The sequence below is a fragment of the Hypomesus transpacificus genome, chromosome 9 (assembly GCF_021917145.1).
Source record: "Hypomesus transpacificus isolate Combined female chromosome 9, fHypTra1, whole genome shotgun sequence".
Classification (NCBI taxonomy): Eukaryota; Metazoa; Chordata; class Actinopteri; order Osmeriformes; family Osmeridae; genus Hypomesus; species Hypomesus transpacificus.
This window is the reverse complement of record NC_061068.1, coordinates 12644403-12668826: the sequence shown is the minus strand read 5'-3', so window position 1 is coordinate 12668826 and position 24424 is coordinate 12644403. Positions and strand designations below refer to the sequence as shown.

Here is a 24424-nt window from a genome sequence, read left to right as displayed (position 1 = left end):
TGAAATTTTAAGTACAAACATTGAAAACGTGTAAGCACTTGTTTATTAATGGACATGGGTTGAAGAAGCAGCTAGAACAGTTTAATACAACAAATCCTTTTACTTTCTAAGTATTGAGTCAAAGCAAGTCTAACAGGATCTGTCTAATGTTCCGGCAAATCTACCCATCTACCACAATACTGTTAGAGGGACACATCATTTCCAACTATGAAAATCACATTAATATTCCATTAGATGTGACAATAGAGTCACTCTGAGTTTGTGTTGTGTGTCCTTGGGTTCAAAGGGACAATAGAGGGATGTATAGTATTGGTTATGATATGACATGATATCGGTTGAATCTGCAGCTTTATTGAGACAGCTCTGCTGGAGGTGCAGGACATGTGAAAGCAAGATGCATTCACATATATATATATATATATTTCATAAGGGCTGCTCGACCGTGAACTCCTTTATCCTGGAAGAGCATCTCCATAACCTTGTGTGAGAGAGAGACAAGTGCACAGGAAATATGAATTTTGTAGCACACAAACACTGTGTCTGTAGTTTATACATGGACCCTGACTCTGATGCGGACCCTGCATTTCGACGCTGAGGTGAAGAACAAACATCCATAATATTTACAAAAATGTCACCAAGGGCAATAAGAGATGTGGCCTTCTGCCAGCAAGCAGAACATAATCCCTTCATGGGTGGTTTCTGCTAATAGTTATGCGCCATCAAGTACTGCTTTCATTCAGCACCATAAGCGATCCCAAAGAACATTTCAGTGCCATAACACACTCTATGTCAGTACATTGTTCCAATCTCCAATCTTCCCAAACTTTTACGGAGCTCTCATCTTAAACTCAAATGGTTTGTTCAACGGTGGCAGGCTGTCTCCACCTGGGAACCTTCCCGGTCTGGAATCCAGTGTTAGAACATTTTAAGACGATCTGTTGTATTCGACGAGCAGACGAAGGAGCCTACCTCATCACAATGCTGTAGGCTACTCTGCTAGAGCAGGAAGGGCTACAGGGAGAAAACCATTGATTTCTCTTTCCATAACTCCCATTAGGTTTTATATATATATATATATATATATATACATATATAAAACTAAAAACATATTGTACTGTGAGAAAGTGAAGTGTGAAAGTGTAGCATGGTGTAAACCTTTAGCACAAATGCAGATCCTTTGTTTGTTGTGGAGATGTGTCAGACATGGCTGTATGCACATGCTCTTAAGTGTGTTTCGCAAAGCTCTCTGTAATACACACACACTCTCTGGAACACATTCAGTCTCTGTGACACACATGGGATTTGTAACACACACACCATCTACAACAGACTCCAGGTAACAGACTCCCCATTTGCGTGCTATTGATTGCTTGTGAACGGGATGTTAGTTACTGTCTGTGGTTCATTAACAAGCCAGTGAAGTTGTTTATAAGGCCTTGTGATCAATTGATGGGTCAGTATCATGCATATCCCACTAAACATCCTTTTCCTACTTCCAAAAAAACAACAGTGCTACATTAATGACAGTAGACCTTCAACACTCACATGTATTAGACAAATACCGATAACACATCCAGTCACGGTCCCTGTCCGTTTGCCGCAAGCACTCTCTCTTTTGACGTACAATGAGACGACGCTCGCGTAATTCACATTGCCAGGGAGAGGGTGGATGGCGTCACACTGATGTTGGTGTACTTTGTGAAAGCCGGAGTAGTGCTCTGTGTTGGTGCTCTAAACAGATGGGATCCTTCCCAGAGGAGGGGATGAAAGAGGTTCCCAGCACTGCAGCATGGCACACATAACAAAGACTCCCCCTCGAAGGAACACAGTCCACTGCTCCTCGCAAGGGACTTTTTGAATGTGTGTGAGTGTGTGTGCGTGGCCGTGCATGTGTGTGTGTGTGTTTGTGTGCCAAGTGTGTGTGTGTTTGTTAGCACAGCCGGACCTGATTAAAGTATGAAGGTGGATTTAGGTATGTGAAGTTGGACTAATCGGTGACCAGCTTAGGAGCTCTGGAACTGCGTGAGGGATGAGGATGATGGTGATGAAGATGATAAAGACAACGCTGATACAAGCTACGCAGAGCCACATGGGGGTCTCAGCAGCGTGTCAGTGCACCAGCAGGTCCATCTAGTCCTCCTATCCCTGTCGTGGTGCCGTTTGGCAGCTGGTGAAGATGCCGATCCCTCACTGGCAGGTGTCCTGGCCCTGCTGGGGTGAACGACAGCCTCCTGTTGGCCTCGGACCACCGTGCGAGGGGAGCCCCCCCCCAGATCACACAGTCAACGGGAGCTGCCACACCATCAGAGTGTTCTCCGAAGACTCCGCCCCTCCAGCGCCGCCCGCCGCCACCCCTTCCCTCAGCCTGCGGTAGCCCCTCCCACCCGAAATCACCGCCGCCGAGGTGACCCTGTCCCTCCGGCCCCCCTCGCGCTCGCAGGGGCGCCCGCGCACCCACATCTCGGGGTCGTCGCTGAGCTCGTAGATGGAGCCGTCCTCCATGCTGTGCTCCAGGGACTCCAGGGACGAATCGGACGCCTCGTCGCCGCGCGCCGTCAACGGGCGCCCGGGCAAGCCCGACGTGGTGCGCAGGCGGTACTGGAGCAGCACGCCCCGCCCCTTGCCCCGCCCCCCATCGCCGCCTTGGGAGGAGCCTGAGTGCTGCAAAGACTCCTGGGAAGACGAGTCACTACGCTCCTCTCCTCCACACGCCGAGTCTGGACACTCGCCGACCGAGTCTCGCTTCAGGAGGTCAGGTGACAGGATGCTGGACGTGGCAACCAGGAAGTCCACCGGTCCACAGTGGGCATTCAGAGAGGTCATACCCTTTCCTGCAGGATACACAAGCAGGAGACTTAAACACAGGCAGACCTAATGCAGCACGGTGCCCGCAGGCAAACAGCAGCTGGTCAATAATAAATGGGGCAGAATCATTTTCTCACAGTGAAAAACACACCTGAATCAAAATCCATTCACAATTCATACATCGTTGCATCACTATGAGTGTGACAGAGCTGGGAGTTCAAAGTGAGGTTTCCCACATCAAGGAGCAGTACATATCGCATGGTTGGAGTCAAACAAGTGTCTCAGGAAAGAGTTACCCGACACACAAACGTGCTTTGTAAGCCTAACATGCTATTACGGATATGGAATATGGAAATATTACAGAGCTTCACATCTTGGCCCGTACCTGTGATCTTGGGTATGCCCTCCAGTTTGGGGACGGGCAGGGTGATGATGATGCCCTGCGCCGTGCCCACCCATAGCAGCCCCTGGCAGATCAGCAGGCTGGTGACACGCATCTTCTGGCCTGCAAACAACAAACAAGAGACGGGAGCTCACACAGTGTCTGATACGAACAGGAAGCCTGCTGAGGAACTAAATGAAGATGTTCTTGTTCCACCGTCGTTATATTCATAGCGTACGCCGTGCCTGCGGGCTGAAACGTGGCTGCTTTTTGTGCCGCGTCTGGTAAACACGGACCGTTCGGCTCTGACCACGGAAATACTGTAGAGCTGTGCACTTCTGATCCTTGCTCTTCTGTTGAACTTTCTACATGTTGTGTTTGTTTGTCGCTCTGCTCAAGGAATAATGTCTTTTTTTATTGATGTGCCGCCCGGTCCCAGCACAAGCTCTTCTCCTGCCTGGCACCCCAGTGGTGGAATCAACTCCCCACCTCCATCAGAGACACGGACTGTCTCTCCACCTTCAAGAGAAGGCTCAAGACGCACTTGTTCCGGGAGTACAATGGTACTTAGGAATGGTTTGCTGAATCCAACGCTAGTTTCCTCAAGGTTCACAATGACTCTTGCTTAGACTGTTGCTCTTGTTGGTTAGTGGTAGCTGATTTAAACTGTTGTATTCTTCTTTTTTTTTTTAGTTAATCCTATTTTTATTGCTTTCCTACAGGTACACCTGCACTTAGAGATCAATGTTGTGTAATTTTAACTTGTTTAACTACATGCTCTTATGGTTTCTTCCCTTTAGCACTATTTTTTGGTTGTCCACAATATGTACTTCTTGTTTTTGACTACCCGCAATGCTGTGGGGCTATCTTGTTGTTATTATCAGTGACCTATGCACTTTGTGAAGCTCTCTCTTGGAAGTCGCTTTGGACAAAAGCGTCTGCTAAATGAATAAATGTAAATGTAAATGTAATTGATAGATGCAAAGAAACGGCACAATCACATTCTCATGCACTGGATCTCTGATCCAATACCCGGCTCCTTTTAAATAATTTATGTAGAGGTACATGTGTTGTGAATTTTTTTTCTCACATTTTTGCCCAACTCAACAGAAGAACAAAAGGTTGTCGATACTCTCAATCTCTCTCTGGTGGCCTCTCTCTGGCCCAGCCACAACCGATTTATTTTGAAGTTTGACATGACCATCTAAAGCAGAGGTCTTACTTTCACAACATCATTTTTGAGAAATGGGCAAGCTATCTTGGATAGACAGCTTTATTTGTAATTTAAACTCTAAAGCCGGACACTAACATCAAAGAGCACATATATACAGTTGATAATCAGAAATGGGGAAGAGTTGAGGTCTTCCGTAGATAAGGCATACACACACACATGATGAGAGTTGGACATATGCAGGATATCCTGTCATGTGTCTAGACCATGGGGTTTTGGGCAAGGCCGTAGCCCTGGAGTCAACATTGGGGGGGACAAATTATTTTTTGTGAACATTTCCGACAGCGTGCGTGGTTGCCTGTTGTAGAGTAGCACATGTATATTTTTATATCAACATATTGGGGGGGACATTTTGACCAGATTTGAATATTGGGAGGATATAACCCCCCCCAATATGTATTATGATTACGGGCTTGGTGTTGGGTAGTGAATAAAGGGTCAAACTACAGAGAGATTTTCCTCATGTTTCCTCATTCTTCAAACCTAAGGTCAAGTGGCATACTGCCAGTGTAATGCATGTCTGTGTCACATCTCTGGGACATTAAACATAACTGGGTGGTGGGTCAGATACTGTACGTGTGTCCACTGTCAATGTCGTCATGGTAACTGTAAGACTAATAACACTGTATTGGTTTTTTTCAGACAATTTCCCTCATGAACGTCTAACTATTCCATTGTTTTCTAATCACTAGGAGGCTTCTGTTTCCCCACGTCACTGGTCTGCATCACTCGACGGCATGTCCTCTTGAGTTTGCTCTCGTGTTTCTAGGAGGCTCTCAGCAATTAAGAGAGGAAGGTGACCACAATCATTCATACTGCCTTAGAGGCCCACACTGGTCCACACGGAAACCAGAGTGAAAACAGGAGCTTTGTTGAAGTGGTTGTCACTTGTGTGTGTGTGTGTGTGTGTGCGTGCGTGTGTGCGCTTGTGTGCATGTGTGTGTGGTCTTTCAGCTACAGTACCATGACCCAGTTATCTGAAGCACCACTTAATATCCACGGCAACCATAATTGAATTACACCAACAGTCATGTGGTCTCCACTGTGAGAGAATTTGCCCAATTAGAAGAGGATGTGTATTTACATCTCCTAGCTTGCTAGCTTGTGTGCTGTGCCAGATTATGACGTGTGGTCCGCATGGGTGACTACAAAGCATATTAATTGATTCAGCTCACAAGGCTCGAAACAAACCCAAATTTGTATGTATCGATGGAGGAGGGGGAGGAGGAGGAAGAAGAGGAGAAGAGGAGCGGAAAGAGGAAGACAAGGCGCTTGGCAAATTACAGTAAATTACACTAGGCAGAGACATAGGTGGGTCTAAGCAATATGGCCTCCATGAGTCTATATACACTATATTGCCAAAAGTATTTGCTTGTCTGCCTTCACACGCATATGAACGTGAGTGACATCCCATTCTTAAACCATAGGATTTAATATGATGACGGCCCACCCTTTGCAGCTATAACAGCTTTTACTCTTCTAGGAAGGCTTTCCACAAGGTTTCCTCAAAGGGTGCATGTGTGAGGTCAGACAGATGTTGGACGAGAGGGCCAGGCTCGCAGTCTCCGCTCCGGTGTTCTAACGAGTTTGAGGTCAGGACTCTGTGGTAGGCCAGTCAAGTTCTTCCACACCAAACTCGCTCATCCTTGTCTTTATGGCCCTTGCTTTGTGCACCTGAATTCAATGATTTGGTTAGCTGAGTGAATACTTTTGGCAATATAGTGTAGCTAAATGTCATCCGCCTGCACACACATTACACATTGCGTCTATTTATACACACCGTCGAACGAGTAGGCAGAGGAGTGACTCCACTGAACACCCACTTCAGGGTTAGCATGAAATCCTAAGTCGAGTCAGCGCATGTGGGCGTTCCAGGCTTTCGAAACAACGATAAAGTAGGATAACGTCAAAGACACTTGAGATTAAGGAGGTGTAGCTTAACCTCAAGCTATCTTCCACCTCCAATTCTTCATAGCAGAGCTCACGGTCTTTCGGGTTTATCTAGGGAGCTGGTGTTTGCCTTAAAAAGAAGATGTCTCCAAAGATAAATGTTTCCTTGTGATATGTCACTGAGGACTTTTTGAAATTCCATTTTTTCCCCTTCCCTAAAGGAAAGCACTATTAAACCCATTAGAAAGTGCAGTCTTTTTTTTCTTCCTTTTTTCTTTCTTCTTTCTTTCAGCTTGAGAAACTTCTCTGCTGTTTACAGGCATGAAGATTCCCAGCAGAGCACGGCCGGGTAATCGCGTGAAGATGTGGGAATTGTGGAGGACAGTCTATCATTAATGCATGTCCCTTCATCACTTAGGAAGGAGGCCCTGGGAATAGATGGGGTAGGGGGGGGGGCATTGAAATGTACTGTAAGTCCATCTGTGTTTCATGTGTGTCCGCAAGCGCAGAGCAGCCACCGCAAAGCCTTATCTGGATAGGCTAGGGACCGCTCTGGTCTCCTGTGAACACCCCAGGACATCGGGACATCTGATGGACCTCATTTCCTTTCTGGGACCCAAGAGACCAGAGTCCCTTTCCATCCCCAACCTCCTCCCTCCTCCCATCCAGCAACCCTTCTCATCTCCCCCAGTCTGCTGCATAGTTTCAACAGGAAAGGGGCTGGCTCAGAGGGGAAATGACCTCAGGGTCACCTGAGCTCTCCAGGCACCTCGACCACGACACCTCTCCTCACAGTGTGCGACATGACTGAAATCATTGTCAATTTCTTCAACAACAAGAAAGTGAAGTGGACTCCCTGAACCATGCCTGTCTTTTTTTCAAGCTCTTTCATCTGTCTGTAGACAGGGATTAGAAGCCTGTTAACTGGGAGATTAGCTGTAACGACACCAACCATTGGTTGAGCTTCGAACGTACTCTGGTCGTTGTGCAAGAAAGCACGGTTTTAGAAGAAACAGCAGAGGTGGTTGGAAGCGGCATGTTCATAGTCAATGACTGGAGATCAACACGCACAGGAGAGGGGTTCCATGTATCACGTATATTGTGCATTCACGCAATGCATGATTTTGAACGATGGTGCGGCGTCAGTCGTGTCTTACTCAGGGAGAAAGAGTAACAAACTCCCAGGTTCACATCTTTGTTTGTATTTACTTTGCATTTAGCCTGGAATAGCTCATGAAATAAACAACGCCCTCAGGTTTAACTCAACAAACATCTCACTCACAGACCTGGGTTCAGTTCCCGGTTTGGGCCGAGAGAGACTTGGCTGATTAAACACAGATCAAATGACAAACACGCAGTTTTGAACTCCAAACGGGTCAAGAAAAGCCTACCGTTCTAAAAACAAACTCCGCGTCAGACGATGAATAGGAATGACTGAGAGAGTGCGGGGGGAGAGGACTTGAGACACTCAGACTGTGGATCTGTTTTGCTTTCTCCCTGTTTACCCACATACACGTACCGACACAGGGAAGACCAGAGCTCGTCTCTGAATATTTCATTCACTAAGAAGGAGGGCAGTCAGAGAGAGAGAGCCGGTGTCTGCAGCATTCTGAGGGGAATACAGGAGGAGGTAAACCGAGGGTGAGATGAAGCGGAGGAATGCCGGAGAGAGGAGACGGAGGAGATGTGGAAGGGAGAGAGAGGGGAAATGAAAGAGGTTGATGGTATCGAGACGGGAACTGAAGCAAAGAAGAAAGGGACGAGCAAAGAGAGAGAAGTGCGTTAGGGAAAGGAAGACCAGAGAGAGACGGGTGGAGAGAGGAGAGGAGGGGGGGGGGGGCGCATGATACCTGGCATGATACCAACGTTCCAGGGACGCTGAAGGAAAGACAAGAGTGTTTCCATGGCAACCCACAGGAATGAAAAGCTTTGTCTCTGCTGTTCGGCTGCTCCTCTGTGACTTCATTTATTAATTCCTCAATCCATCCATCCAACCATCCATCCAACCCTACACACACACCCACACACACACCCAAACTTCATCATGGGCTGTTCCGGCGCCTCGAGCTACTTATTCAGGGCCGTCCCCCCGAGCAATGAAACCATGGAGCTGCTCAGACAAGACCTGAATGACATCTCCTGGGCATCGGCATAGCCTAATTGGTGGCCCCTTGTTGCTTTGGTACAACCCAGTTCCATCAACAACCGACTTCTAAATGCCGTAGGCTTTCTTTTCACATGACCTCACTAATACAGCGGTGTCACACTTATGCATTGACGCCTCAACACAAAAGTAGTTTTTGGTTGTTGTTGTTTTCGTTCCAAAACACAGGAGCAACTGGAATGTCGGCGTTGAGCTGGATAAGAGAAGACACCAGTGTTACCTGACGCTTTGTCCTTCTGAGGAGAGACAATTAGGGTGAGGTGCAACATCCGACTGGTCGGATGTCGGGGGAAGCCCCGAAGGGAATGCCGTGTTGTGTGTTCTCATTAAACGGCAGCGTGGGGCCTGACCGGGGGTCAGAGGTGAAGCCGAGGCCTGGAGCGTGTGTGCGTACCTGGGTTGAGCAGAGTGGCCCGGGTGGAGATGTTGATTTCCTGCAGGTGTTCCAGAGTCTCTGTGTGGAAGAGGCGGATGGACGAGCCCTCGGAGAACGCCATCCACACCCCGCCTCCGGCCCGTACCATGTGGGCCACGCTGATCATGGGGTCAGGGTGGACCTCGAACCGCTGGAAGGAGGGGTGGGGGGGAGAGGGGAGAGGGGGTTACAGATGAGTTAGAACCTTACCCATTGTCAAAGGATCCTTAAGGATCCTTCGTTTGGATGCACCTTGGAGAAATAATGGATAAAAATGCTTACTAGATAAAATGTGTATTTACATAGGATGTGTTAGAACTTGCTTCCATATGTGTATTTAGACAGGATGAATTATCAATAGCTTGCGGTCTCCTCGGCTGTGAACCGCTCCTGATTGGTTGATTGCACGTTACGCCCAAACCACACCCATTAGTAATGTAGCTCCTTCAGACCAACCCATTTTAGATTTGCGCCAGGCGCAAAGTCATTTATCCCGCCGGTATAAAAGCAACAGCGGCAGAGTCCCACCCACAAAGTTACTTGCGTTTCAGATCGTCAAAATAAGGGGGAGGACCTTTTAGAGAGTGCAGGTTACTTGGAGACATGCACGTTAGCTGGATACGTGCGTCATGGCACAGTCTCAAATTAAATATGTCATCAGTATTGAAGCATATAAAGGATTTGTATGTCAATGTAAAAAGCACAAGAGCAGGAAGTGTTCAGAGAAGAGAGCACTTCGAGTGCTGCCACATCTGGGGCAGCGGGTTCATAGAAGAAGTCAGTCCGATAAACAGGATATAGCTCTCAAAGTCTTCCTCTGTTACAGTTTTGTTGAATTGTTCTGACAAATGTTGATACTAGTGTTTTTATCTTTAGCATTTTATTTTATTTTGGACTATTTTTCTTATATTTGACAAATAAACGCTCTTAAAAGACAGCTGTTGCCCTCCCTCCCTTGTGCGCCCCTCACCCGGATCTGAGAGACTTGCATGGCGCCTCACGCCTGGAACCAGGTGAGTCCCTGGCATCGCGACCAGTCATTTGATGTCATTATCTGTCCAGCTGGTGTTTACGCAAAACAGGGTTTTAAAGTGTTCACTAAAGTGTTCACTAAAGTGTTCACCGCGCACACTCGCTGCAAGCCCACACAATCGTTAAACACTTGAGATGGGTTGTTAACTATTAAAGGCTTAGAGTTTGATTGAGGTGTAGCTTGTTAACTGTAGAATACATATGGAGTCTGACTGATGTTAGTCTCTCTAATTGTTCTGAAGCTTCATTTTCCCCTCGTTATTTGAACAGTGTGATGACCTTGTCAGTCAATAGGCAGACACCCATTCTCCTCTCAGATAATTGCTCTACAACGCTGTCGTTGATAATTATTCTGAACTTTGTCTGGGTCTTGCTGTGTTATTCTGGCGAACCTACTCAATGGAACATGCATGTTGAACACGAACATGTGAAATCACATAATGCCATTGCCTCTCTCTCTCCCCCCCCCTCCCTCCCCCCCTCCCTCCCTCCCTCCCTCCCTCCCTCCCTCCCTCCCTCCCTCCCTCCCTCCCTCCCTCCCTCCCTCCCTCCCTCCCTCCCTCCCTCCCTCCCTCCCTCCCTCCCTCCCTCCCTCCCTCCCTCCCTCCCAGGTAGGCCAGTTCAGGGAAGTCCACCAGGGCTGTGCAAGCCTGTGTCAGAGCGTTACAAACCACTGCAACCTGCACGCCGTGGCTATTTTTCATTACGGGAAAAGTTCCACTCTGGTGTGTCTCCTCCCAAGACTGCCACAAAGCCAATGACACGCATGCCCAAACCCCCCCCCCCCCCCCACCCTCCAGAGCATCCGTTCTCTGAGAGCACAAAGAAGAGGGTGTTTTCAGGCACACGCGCTCTTAATGAGTAGCAAAGGAAACCGCAACAGGCCCTTATCACCGTTACCCACGCGCCCCCCCCAGCTCCCCTTGCCTGTTTCTGGAACGTTCCTCCCGCTCCTATCACTCTCTCCTCCCCAGTCGAGGGCCGGGAAATTAGTCAGTGAGTGAGGGACGGGTGGGGGTGAGGGATTGGGGGGGGTGCAGGGCGCTCCCTCTGTGCTCCGGAGAAGGGGGGATTACCACCTGTTTCTGTGCCCTTGCCAGAGGGACCTCCTTTGTTTAAGAGAGGAGGAGAGGAGCGAAGCCTTTGATGTGTCTCCTCTTTTAATTGACTCCTCTGCAGCGGGCGTCTGCCTCCGCTCTGACACAGAGTAATGGGAATCTCTCCCATTTTGAAGTGCAGCGCCATCAAAAGATAGTTACCCATCTCCCCCCCCCCCCCCCCCCCCCCCCCAAAGCGGATTTCACCTTCAGGAGTCCATAATTCAAAGGAGTCGAAAACCTAAATAAACTATAAAAAAAACTACTTTGCAAGAATAAAAATACATCTGAATTTGTCTGAATTTGTACCGAGCCATCCTGTTGCGCTGAGTATTTTTGGTCAACACGGTGTTCATACTGCTGGCTGTCATGTGGTCCACCGTATGTAGCACACCACCTGGAAACTCTGCTGAGACAGTACAAGACTCAACCAGCGCCCCAAACCCTGCTGAGACAGTACACGACTCAACCAGCGCCCTCAACCTTCAAAGACAGCAACGCTATGCAAACGTTTCAACGTCCATCTGGAAACGGTTCAAAACAGAAAAAGAAAAACTGGGTGAGGGATTAGCGTTCAGGATTCGTCTCCGGTAACTGTTCGACCTCCTCGTGTTCAGTCTGGATTCAGTGTGCACTGCACGCTCTCCGACACAGACGTGGGCCCTGGGTTGTGAGCTCATTGTGAAAGCCAGGTGAAGTGGAGGCAGCGACTGTTCAGCCGGTTGACAGCCGAGGTGTTTGGTAGCTGAACCCGGCCTTGCTTACAGGGAGAGAGCAGGGAGGAAGGGTGGAAGCGCTGAGCTGGGTAGTGGAGCGTGACAGCGGCGCCGCCGTTTTCTCCACCCTGCCTGGGGATGGGGGCAGTCTCCTCAGCCAGACAGAGGGAGGGGGAGGGGGCTGAGGGGTGTGGGGGAGGGGGGGGGGGGACTGGAGGCTAAACCCCTGGAGCACTAAAGCCTGTCTGAACAGCTCATTAGGTCTTGATTACCCAGGGTGACAAGGTGTCACTGTTCTTAGGAGGGTTAGTACGCGCCCCTAGTCTCACCCGTGATGGAGCAGGGGGGGAGAGGAGGATGGAAGTTGAAGAGGAGGTGGGTGAGGTGAGCGAGAACAGGAGACGGAGGAGGGGATGATGAGAGGGGGAAAGGAGGAGGCGAGGAGAAGAGAGGAGAAGAGGAGGGGAAGAGAAGGAGGGGGAAGCGTCGAGGAGGATGAAGGAGAGGAGGAGACAAGGTCAAAGAGAAGAGGATGAGGAGAATGGAGGCATGAGAGTGAGAAGGGATGGGGGTGTCGGGGGAAGGGGGGAGGTGGGGGCTGTCGATACTGATCAAAGCCTGGGTACCCACGCCTGCCTTGCCTGCCTGACTCAGCCTCCAGCTCCAGGCTCCAAAATCAGGCCACATTCCGGCACATTCTTTCCAATACTGTGTGGTGTTGTTAGGTCAGTCAAGTCAGTCAAATCCGCCGGACGTGTGTTCAAAGAATGAGGTGGATCCCCACAAAAACAGAGGTGTCTGTGTTATTCCCACACCACCTCCCATCTCACTCCATCATGTCTGATAAAACATACAAAGTTTCAACAAATATAGTAATTGAAGCTTTATAAAATAATATAAAAATCCCCCTTTCTGACTGTCATTGGCCCTTCATAAAGCTCAGCCATGAAGCAAAGCAAAGAGTGTGTTTCAAAATGAGTTTCTATGCCATGCAAACTGCTGTGTCAGCTTTCAGAAGCTCTAAACATTCCCACAGGTGCTCAAATTCACACTAAAGTGAGACACAACCGGGCAGCCAAACCATACGGCTAGGCAGCCAGCCAACCATCCAGCCATAGAACCAAGAAACCAGGCAACCATACATCCAGTCGTCCACACAACCATCAAGTCATACAGACAGACAGGCAGCCTGACAGTCCCTACATAACCAGTTTGGCAAACAGACAAACCAGGCAGAAGACCAGGCAAAAAGACAGCCAGTGAGACAGGTAACATTGACAGTCAGACAACCAGCCAGTCAGGTAAACAGCTACTTACAGCACCAGCAGCTTACAGCACCAGCAGAAGCCAGGAGAGATCTTAAAGTCCAGGCTTGGCCAGGCAAGACCAAGGAACAGGAGAAGGGTAAGCCTCAGCAAGCCTGATCCTTCACCCCCTGGCCCTGGTTGCATGGCTCCATAACTGCCCCTGGATGTACCACCCAGGGGGTGTATTAGTCCGGTACATAGGGTCACAGGAACACAGGGGAGAGGAGAGGCCAGCGTTGACCTGAGCACTGCAGTCTGTCTAAGCACTAAGGGGGAGAGGTGAAAGGATGAAGGGATGTGGAGGGTTCTGAACCTGAACCTGTTTACTTTGCATGGCCGGTCAACTGACTAAGCTCTGGACCCCAGAGAGCTAGAGTCAGAAGAGGATGACTGGAAAGAGTGGGAGGGTCGGTAAGAGAGGACTGGAGAGAGAAGATGAGAGAGAGAGTGGGAGAGAGCGGAGGAGGGCCGTAGAGAAGAGGATTAGAGAGAGGAGGAGGACTAAAGTGAGGGGAGGAATATTTAGAGAACGGAGAGGGCTGAAGAGAAGGATTGTGCACATGACCTTTGACCTGTTCACATCTACACAGATGCTGGGTCCATGACCCCTCTACTTCCCATGCAGAAGGAGGTCAAAAGCATTTCTCAATGAATAAGACCGTAGCGCTCAAAAATCCCCAACACCCTGTTGCACACGTACCAGACATATACAAGTATGTTGACCTGTAAACCGCCCAGTCAGCAAGCCTGAGGCTGAAAGCCAAATATCCTGTCATTCCTGAGGTCCTACCTGAGTGGATAAGCTGAGCGCCTCGACGACGGTGACAGAGTTGCCACAGCTGGCCCACACCGACTCCTCCAGTACCAGCAGCGTTCGGACCGGCTCCGGACCCACCACCACACTCCTACAGGAAGCTGGCTCCCAGAGCTCTCCTGGAAACAAAGTCAACAAGAATTAGTGAACTGACGCTGCAATCCTGCCTTAGCAGAAGTGTTGTTGTGTATTGGACCACAAGGATTTTTTCCAATTCAAATGAAAAATACTTTCTTGTCTCCCTCATGATGATAGAAAACTGTATTTGGTTAGGGGCTCCCAAACAGCATGCACCCATGAAACACAAAATGACTTTAAAACACATAGAAGCTCCATTGGTTGACATTAACTTTGGCATGAGCCAACTGTGTTGGAATCCCTGCTTGTTACTTAGTTAACCGTCTTCAACTTCTGACAGTTGAGGGCAACAACTGTGCTGAAACAACCAACCGAATGAATGGTTGTTATCAAGCCACAGCAGCATCATTATGCTTTAAACACATGCACCACTTTCCATTTGAGTACACAGTCTGGTTATTCAGCAGATGTTGCCTAGAGCAGGGCAATTAAACTCAATTTCTTCTCCTTAAATCCCAACAACTCACCCTGCTCCTTGCTTGACAATTTATTTTAAAAGTAGCTGTACAATGTTAGCATTTGTCATTCTCAATGTTTATCTAGGTATAGCACAGTGGTAGAGCATTAGCCTGCAAATCAAGAGGTCATAGGTTCAACACCCCCCCTCCCCCCCAACACACACACACCACACCATGTCATGTATGTCATTTTGGATAAACGCTTCTGCTACATGAATCCAGTAGTGCAGTGGACACTGTACAGTACTGACTGAGTTCAGAGCTGTGGGCTTGACTGAACAGAGGCGGTGGGAGTCTTCTCTTCTCTTTTTCTTTGAATCCGCCCGGTCTCCGCTTGGGAAACAATAACTCTGCTCCCACCACCCACGTCCCAATAAAGCCCCAGCTTTCACATTTAATACGCTTTCCAACTCCTTTATCAGAACTAGCTCCCCCCCCCCCCCCCCCCCCCCCATTCATCAGTGTAACAATGAAGCAGACCTTTTTCCTTTGAGTTTTAATCATGGGGCACTGTCTGCAGCTGCAGTTGTGGAGCATTATGAGCCAGGTTGCATAAGCTTTTTTCCTTAGCAGCCCGTTAATGAAGCTAAATTAGAGATGGAAGCTCACCCAGCCGGTTGATTAACATTTTGAGTTGTTTATTTCTGCCTTTCATACAAGAATAGCTTCCGAACGCCTTCCGACTTCCTCAGGTTAATTGCTTGGCGTGTTGTAAATGTCACTCCCCCACCTTTAAAAATGTGTTCTCTTCTGGAAGTCCCTCCGGCCTCTAGCACGAACCAGGAAGCTCAAACCTCCTTTTCTCATCACGCAGCCAATGGCAACTCAGAGGCAGGCAACCCACCACAAAGCTCAGTGTTTAAACACGTAACACACTCTGACTGATCTCCAGAAATAAGTTCACCAAAGCATGTAATGGAAATGTTGGTCATATGCATAGATGTATGTGTATGAAATCTATAATCTTCTATGTTCATTGGTAAGAGACAGGAAGGCAAGATAATTAAGTTGAGTTCAAAGGAATGTGAGGTGCTGATGGCTCTGTGGGCAGCTTGCCCTGGGGGATGGGTGAAGCATTTTATATGGCCTTATGTCCTCTGGTTACTGTAAGGGGTCAATGAGACAGTTGCTCTGAACTTTGGCTAGAAGGACTGTGTCCTGTTTCATTGTTTGTGTTAATTAAAAGTATTGTTTGAAGATGGTCACACAAAGGACAGTTGACCATTTGACTGGTCAACCCCTGTGGCTTTATTATCTACTGCTCTGGGGAGAGCTGTGACATCAAAGAACTTTGGGACACACTGGACACTTGGTATTGTTTCAAGCTGTCACTAAGTTGAGTTAGCCAATCACAGAGTTTGCTACATTGATTGATTGACCATATAGAATGCCATTTGATCTTAAGTTTATATAAGGCAGTGCATGTGTGCTGGCTGATCATCACTCTTGCGAACGATTTGTGGCTATCACACCCTTCGCCAAGACGGATCACAAAGTACTTTGTTTAAATCATATGTAATTGTATAGTTTAATAAATTGTATTAAAACCATATCCCTTGACTAATCAGATCTACACAGTGCCACTCGAATTCTTCCTTAACAAGCACAAGTTGGAAACTCAAGCAATGAACCTGTGCCAAAAAAAAAACATTTTATTTTTAGCAGCTATGTTTTGTGTGTTCATGCACCTTCTGATACAAATGATGTGTTGAACCCTAGTGTCTTCTAACTCCTGCAGTCTAGTGGAAAAGAATGCCATTCAGGAGGCATAAATCTTTAACAGCCATGCAGAATGTGCAAACATTGCCTGGCACCAGAATCCCTCCAGAGCTTGTGTTCTCTCTCTCTCTCCCGCTTTCTCCCTCTTTCTCTTCCTCCCTCTCTCTCTGTACCCCTGTATTTCTTCATCTCTCTCTTGTTCTTCCTTCCTCTTCGCATTCTTTCTCTCTCCGTCTTTCAAACGTTCTTTTTCTCCTCCACTCTCTCTCCCCCTCTTTCTCTCTCTCTCCCCCTTTCTCTCTATCCCCCTCTGTCTTTCACTATCTCTCCCCTCTTTCTCTCTCTCTCCCTCTCACTTTCTCCATGTCTCTCTCTTTCTCTCTCTCTCATATGTATTTTCTACCTGACAAGAATAGTAATATTTAATCCACACGCAGTGCCCTTGTGTAATTAATCATATTTCTACTTGGGTGGACTTGGGATCATTGGGGGATGGGGGCAGCAACGCCAGGTACACTAGGTGTGCTGAGCCCTCTGATCAACCTGTAGTATCCCCACCGGCTGTGGAAACAGAGTGAGCGTGGTGTGGAGGCACTGGCCCTTAGATGCCTGACTAGCTACAGCTGGCCTTCCTCACCCTGTTATGTAATGCTGAGGGACTGGCTGGCTGGCTGGCTGGCTGGCTGGCTGGCTGTCTGACTGACTGAATGACTGGATGACTGGCTGGCTGGCTGGCTGGCTGGCTGGCTGGCTGGCTGGATGACTGACTGACTGACTGACTGACTGACTGACTGAATGAATGACTGACTGGCTGGCTGGCTGGCTGGATGACTGACTGACTAGGTAGATGACTGATTGACTGGATGACTGACTGGCTGTCTGAATTACTGACTGGATGACTGACTGGATGACTGGCTGGCTGGATGACTGGATGATTGACTGATTAGCTGACTGGCTGGCTGGATGACTGACTAGGAAGATGCCTGACTGGTTAACTGACTGGCTGTCTGAATGACTGTCTAAATGACTGACTGGCTGGCTGGATAATTAACCAGATGATAGACTGACTGTATGACTTACTGTCTGGATGATGGGTGGTGGGATGTTATGATGATGTTCAATCTGTGACCGAGGAGAGACTAAAGCCTATCAATACAAAGGGCTGACAGAAGTTTATTAGTAGCAGGCCTGGAATCATTGGTCCACACTGTACAAAGATAGTGGCAGTAGAGTATTCCATCTAAGGCACAGCAAGGGATAGTCATGTCTCTACTCTCTCAAAGGGAATACATGACAATATAGACAATACACACTGTATCCTGGCTGTCTCAAGAAAGAGGCCTCCAGTCATAGTAAATAGAGAACTGTGAAGTTCACCAAGTAACCTATTGACCATAGAAAGAGAGCAGTCTCTGTCTCTCTCTCTGAAAACTCCTCCTAACACTAGATTACCGTAATGGCTGACTAGATGACTGACTGGCTAGTTGGCTGAAAGACTGACTGACTGGCTGATTGACGCACTGACTGGAGGATGACTGACTGACTGACTGATAGTTGGATGAATAACTGGATGGATGACTGACTGGATGGATGACTGACTGGATGGATGACTGACTAGATGGATGACTGACTCACTGGATGACTCACTGGATGGATGACTAACTGGATGGATGACTGACTGGATGAATGACTGACAGGATGGATGAATGACTGGATGGATGGATGAGTGACTGGATGGATGACTGACTGACTGGATGGATGACTGACAGGATGGATGACTGACTGACTGGATGGATGACTGACTGACTGGATGGATGACTGCAGTTCTCCGACAGCAGCTCCGACTGTGACTGGGAGGCACAAGAGAAGAGATGGAAATGTGCCTTCAACCAGGTCTCCAGCAATGTGCAAAAGGAACATTGTCTGCCTTTGCAAATGCACTCAGTTAAAATATGGGCTACCATGATGGAAACACCATCACATGAGACACATAAAGCATCGCAACAAGCAGGCAAGATGTTTGACGGAAATTGTATTTTTTTCACACACACGTTCACACGCACGCACACACTGAAACATTCATGGAAACACACAAAGACTTCCATGGGCAATTGGTGTAGAGCTTGACAGATGAAACGTACAAATTGAAACGACAATAAAACCCATTTGCTCAATTAATTTGATAGATTAGCCACAACAAAAGCCTTTTTTGTTACAGACAAGCTCTATTAGCGATCTCTAATAACAGTTATATCCTATCAATTTCAAAGTCGCATTTCACGCAACAGAATAGAACGTCTGACGTTATTACCACATGAGGCTCAAAAGTAAATCAAATTACCTAAACTAATATCAATTACCTGCTAAGAGCATTAGAAGCATGATTTGCAATAAACGTAACGTATTCTCAATCAGCAGTTTTTTCTTCCTCCTGTAGCCACATATGATGTAGGACAAGGTCTGGTGTAGAGGTCAACACTGAACACTGAACCTTATTATATTTCATGTTTTCATTTAGCTCGACACTTTCATCCAAAGTGCCAAACGTACACGGATAGACTTGAACTTCGGACCTCATGATGTGTAGCCAAAGGCTCTAGCACACCTCCAGCCCTGAGGTACCGCCACTGCTCTCCAGCTTAGCATCCCTCCTGAAAGGGGAGAGCTTAGGCAGGTGCAGGAAGCCCCGTACTCACCGGCGTGGGCCCGTCCGTACAGCAGCATGGTCCCACTCCTCAGCCCGGCGAAGAGGTACCTGGCAGAGTGCTTCAGGCTGAGGACAGGGGAGCCGTCGGAGGTGTGGAGGTTCAGCAGGCACTGGGCTGCCGTGTCCACGCTCCCAAACACCAGGATGCTGGGGAACCCAACATGGCAGAGTGTGATGAATGAGCGTCATTTATAATGACAGAGCACCACATCGTTTTTCATGGCGGTTGATTTAACAGTGCACTTTAGAGCTCCGGTATTGTGTTCAATGCAGCCACTTTGTCTTGCACACGTTTGAAATGACACTTGAACTCCTCTGGGTGCATTTTGTTCATTTTTCTCTTGCTAGAGAATGACAAATGCACACGTTGGAGATATATGTTTCTTTCATGCAAGGAGTCATTAACAAGATTTTGGAGTTGACATTTTTGGGGGTGTGTGAGACAAAATGCTGAAACTGTACTATATATATTATATTGTATGTCTATATTAAACTGTCTCTTTTTCTCTTTTCAGGACAGATACCTATATATATGTTGAATGAGTCAGCACCAACAAATAAATTGCAGACATATCCATTCATTCAGGTCTCCATATATCGACAAGAAAGCCAAAGCGAGAGAGTGAGTGTGAGCGGGACAGAGAGAGAGACATTGAGAGACAGACAGAGAGAGAGGGAGAGAGAGAGAGAATAGCTAAACAGGTAATATCACGGGTGAGTCTGAAATGCAAGATTGCCGTTTTCTCTATCTCAGACAGTAATTCAGGCACTGGTACTGTGACCGAGTCTGAGATGAAACTATTCCTCCATTGCACACAGTGGAAATCATAAAATACATTGGACGCCAAAAAACAAGAAACAGTGATTTCTATCTGGCAAGATCTGAAGGGTATTGAATCAACTCTGATGTTTTGGTTTGATGAAATATTGACAAGCTAATTTATTTCTGCAGCCCGTCTGAAATGGACCTGTGCTGAAGGAGAATGCAGAGTAGGATTGTCCATGTTACCGCGGAGATATGGAAAGAAGCACCGCTAGAGCCATTTCCATGACAATCAGCATCTGAGAGAGCTACTTATTTCACTCCGTTGACCTTTCACAACAGTCATTTCACATGCCTTTTCTGCCGACTTCGTTATCCGTCCATACTGCTCCATGATTGAAATCATGCAGTGAGACCTGAGCTCACTCACAGCTGATGTATTAATAAAGTCTGACTCTATGATGTATTAGTAAAGTCTGACTCTATCCTGTAGGGGATGGGCTCTGCCAGGCTCACCTTCCACTGTCCAGGCCCACGCAGATGGTGTTCCCCACCCCTGTGGGGCTCCGGAGGGCGCCCCCCTCCTCGTCCTCAGAGGGGCCCGGCTCGGGCACGTAGTCCAGGCAGCGCACCGGAGACTCCACGGGCAGGCTCTTCACGGGCCGAGGCATGGGTCGGTTCAGGGAGAAGATCTCCACCTGGCCCTGCGCGCCGTCCCCTCCACTCACCTGCAGGGGGAAGGGGGGGGTGTGTGAAAGATCAAGTGTTTAGAGTGAGTTTAGTTAGTAATGGAGCTGTCAGCCAACTGGGAATCAAATTTGGGTATCCTATTACATCAGGGAGCGTTCACGGTCTGAGGGGGACATGGATGACAGTGTCTCCGGGGTGGGTGTAGCTCAGTGGTTAGATATCAGTGGTTCCTATCTCTAAAAGTATCTGCTAAATTTACACATTAGTATTATTGCTAGCGCATAACATATGTCCACCATTACATCTTGACTAACTCACTTCCTCTTACCCTTGGTCAAGTCTTGACTGGGACTGAACAACGGCCCTGGACTTTGAAACGCAGACCGGCCCACGGCCCTGTATTATTATCAGATTATTTATTTTTTTGCGTCATGCCGCGGTCGTTTGACCGTCCATTCGGGAAATCTCCCGACTCTCCCAACGGCCAGTCCGACCTGGCCCATGGTCCATCTCTGTACTCACCACCCTGCTTGAGACTCTGTATTCTGGGCCAGAGTTTGTCAACCTTGACCACCCTGGACAGGATGGAGAACACTTTTGATACCATAATTCCCTCTTTGCTTCAATTTCTCCACCTGTCAGCAATTCTTAGTTCAGTGAGGAATGAAAGGTTTAAATCAAATATCCTTTCAAACCTTGTCTTCAGTCCTTCCTGACTTTTGAATATCGTTCGGATTCATAAACTGCGGAGTGTAATGGATTCACAATGTCATCTCTCCGACATCAAACAATCTTTAAAACTCTGAGATCTTTTCATCAGCAGAGAACAGAGAGACGTGGGGGAAAAACGACTTTGAAAAGCTCTGAATCACTTGACAATCTCTGGGTTTTCTTGAAGGCAGTGATTGATGTTGTGTTTGAGTCCGTGAATGAGAAACGCCAAACACTATAAAGTTACCAAAAGTGTCACTGTGACATCACAAGGTGACCCCGATTCCAACGGCTACAGCTCACCAGGGATTCGAGGTCACGCTTTAGAAGAATGTGGTTTTCACAGGGACAGGTGGGCAGTGTCACCCCGTCTTAACAGAGAGGAGAGTGACTCTCACAGCACTTAGCTGCCAGACTTGGATCTCCCCGGTGTATCGTAACCTACAACACCAACGAGGAGAACGTGTCTGAACACAGGCGTGATTCTCCATGAATCACAATTCTATTGGTCTTCTGTCAAGCCTGCCAATCTCAATGCAGAGCAAGACAGCAGGGACAAACCTGCATACCTTGCAAATGCCGCCGTTCCAATCAGGGCCGGGGCCACCTTTGTGTAATGTCATTAAGTCTGAGAGTATTTTTTTTCTTCTTTTTTTTTCAAACATGGGATAACGATATTTTTTGTGTGTGTTAGAGAGAAAGACGCCTGGGGGGGGGGGGGGGGGGGGAGGGGGGTTAGGTGCATAATTTCGGAGCGGTGCAGATCTACTCTGCGCCACATGACTCACATTCAGGGAATGAGACATGAGCTAAATATAGGCTGTCGCCCTCCTCTCCCATGGCTGTGCTTATTTGCATGCAATCATTTGTTTGTTTGTATCAGCGTGCTGGATCCGGGAGAGGGAGGTCCTCCGAGCCCAGGAGAGAGAGCCAGAACAAATAAAGGTCTGTTGGACAGGGACAACTGGAGATAGGGAGAGCTTATCTTACAGTGAAGCAGCCCCCAAAAAACACAGCTTCAAGTGTCTGTTTCTCTCTCCCTCTCACGCTTTTTCTCTCTCTGTAACCGCATAGCCTCGGGCTACCTCCCTCACACACTCCTCCGCCCTTACAATACACTCACTTGTCCATCTGCACCCCCCCCCCCCCTCACACACACAAACCACCACCCCCCCACCGCTCCTCCTTTTCGATCCAATTCCCCCAGAAATCCAGCAAAATTATCGTGCCCTGACAAAGTCATCACCACTAGTTTAGAGGAATAGATATCTGGAGTGGCGCCCTGGTTGGAATCCTTTCAGCTGCCAGGAACCAGACAAAACTTCCCCAACAGCAAATGCCCTGCCAGCATTAATTAGGCAGGCCTGGACCCAGGAAGAAAACGGCTTGGCCACAGGCAGTGTCTCCCAGCTCTAACCTGTACTGCTCACTCACTGAACCCGAGTCACTGAACACCATAGAGACTGGCGCTAGATAGAATGTCCTAAAAACATTTGTCAGTTTTCGGGTAAATTCCAAATGAGCTTTGGACATAAGGGGAAGAACTGCATGGCTGAGAGGCTGTATTTGGAAAGAAACAAGGGGTAGGTGAGAGCTAATGTAAAAATGATTACTTTAACCACTAAGGAGGAAAGTGGGGCAGAGAGGGTAGGCAGACAGTGCTGGATGCATGCTAGTGCACCAGCCTGATTAGTAACAATGTCATTACACTGATCAAAGCACGCAGAAATCCCACAAGCCCATCTTCCTTTAACATGATTAGTGTCAGCCCTTATTTGACAAGCCTGCCAAAAAGCTGGTTCTGAGAGGGGGCGGGAGAACTCTCCAGCAACCAGACTGCTTGACGGGCCCAAAAGCACTGGCTTCCTGTTCCACCACGATAATTTCTGCTTCTGTTGTCTGGTTTATTTACTAAACTTGTTTTATTTATTTATGAATTGATTTATTAATTTTCATTAAAGTGTCACTATCTTGACTGAACAGGCAACTTTGGTAAGACAATGGGAGCCTGGATGAACTAAAAGCTAAGGTAAATGAAGAACTGTGCATGCTGGAACCCCATTTGTCATTTTTGGACTGGTTGTCCAATGTTATACTTAAATAACCTTAACTAGGTAAGCACTACATAGATGGATCAAAAAGGATCTTCACAATATTATATTTATTTCTCAAAATGATACAGCATTCTCCTACCCAAGGCCGTCACTTGTTTATTCTCCACAAAGCAGAACCAGAGCACATGTTGTTCATCGCACAGAAGTTGCAGAACAAGGGCAAGGTCATGGATGTGTGACTTGGTCGTATTGTTGCACGTTTCAAGTAGACCTTGCGGTAAAACGGCCCCGTTGCCCTCACACTGAAATTATCTTCTTCTAAATGCCCGATGGTCATTTGTCCACCAGCTCATCTGATCCACTGAAGAGGGGCACGGCCAGGAACAATGAAAGCTGTGTGTCCTAGTGGATGCAGCAGTGAGTAAGGCCCCCGTCTGGATTGTTATAGAGGGGCAGCAGTGAGTAAGGCCCCTCTCTGTTATAGAGGGGCAGCAGTAAGTAAGGACCCTCTCTGTTATAGAGGGGCAGCAGTGAGTAAGGCCCCTGTCTGTTATAGAGGGGCAGCAGTGACTAAGGCCCCTCTCTGTTATAGAGGGGCAGCAGTGAGTAAGGCCCCTGTCTGTTATAGAGGGGCAGCATGGTTGAGTAAGGCCCCTGTCTGTTATAGAGGGGCAGCAGTGAGTAAGGCCCCTCTCTGTTATAGAGGGGCAGCATGGTTGAGTAAGGCCCCTGTCTGGATGTTATAGACGGGCAGCAGTGACTAAAGCCCCTGTCTGGATGTTATAGAGGGGAAGCAGGGTTTAGCTAACTTATCTATCAGAAAAGATGATCCACACCAAGATATATGTTTTGCCATAGAACATCCAGGCAAACATTAATATTCCAGGGATTCTAACACATTATTTACCAACCCCTCTGTAGGCCTATACCGTACAGGAAAATAAAGCAATGTTTTGGCAGAAGAATGAGCATATAAATAAGCATGAAAATATTCAATATTCTATATCCAAAGGCATTATTTTAAAAAGCGGCTCATTGCATGCATGCACAGTATGTGCACACACATAATGAGCATGTGTATGAAGGTGTGTGTGTGTGTGCACGTACAGGACATGTTTGCGAGCATGTGTTTCTGCGCGTGTGTGTGCACACCCGTGTTTTGTGTGTGTGTGAGTGTGTTTGCATGTGTGTGTGTGTGCCTGCAGGAGGTGTATAGGTTACTCACCCAGAGGTAGCCTTGAGGTAGGGATGTGCTGGCTGCTGAAAACCCCAGCATTGCACATTGAACAGGGTTGTGGATAGCAGCTTCAAGCTGGGGGAGAAACACAAAC

At 47.8% G+C, this 24424-nt stretch overlaps 1 protein-coding gene across 1 annotated transcript; it reads right to left on the bottom strand.

Moving 5' to 3' along the window:
- Nucleotides 1-24424, bottom strand: arhgef10la (Rho guanine nucleotide exchange factor (GEF) 10-like a). The gene is made up of 7 exons (XM_047025719.1): nt 24319-24424; nt 20155-20366; nt 18865-19022; nt 13830-13972; nt 8867-9038; nt 3191-3310; nt 1-2831 (listed from the first exon to the last, which is right to left on the bottom strand). The coding sequence occupies exons 1-7, from the start codon at nt 24367-24369 to the stop codon at nt 2275-2277; spliced, it is 1413 nt and encodes a 470-aa protein (XP_046881675.1). The 5' UTR covers nt 24370-24424; the 3' UTR covers nt 1-2274.

What these genes read in the sequence shown, in the direction of transcription:
- arhgef10la (XM_047025719.1), bottom strand. Translation starts at nt 24,369, where the DNA reads ATGCTGGGGTTTTCAGCAGCCAGCACATCCCTACCTCAAGGCTACCTC. An exon ending in GTACGGACGGGCCCACGCCG is followed by an intron (nt 13,973 to 18,864) that starts GTGAGTACGGGG and finishes CTTTGTTTCCAG; the next exon opens with GAGAGCTCTGGGAGCCAGCT. An exon ending in CGCTCAGCTTATCCACTCAG is followed by an intron (nt 9,039 to 13,829) that starts GTAGGACCTCAG and finishes CCCTCCTTCCAG; the next exon opens with CGGTTCGAGGTCCACCCTGA.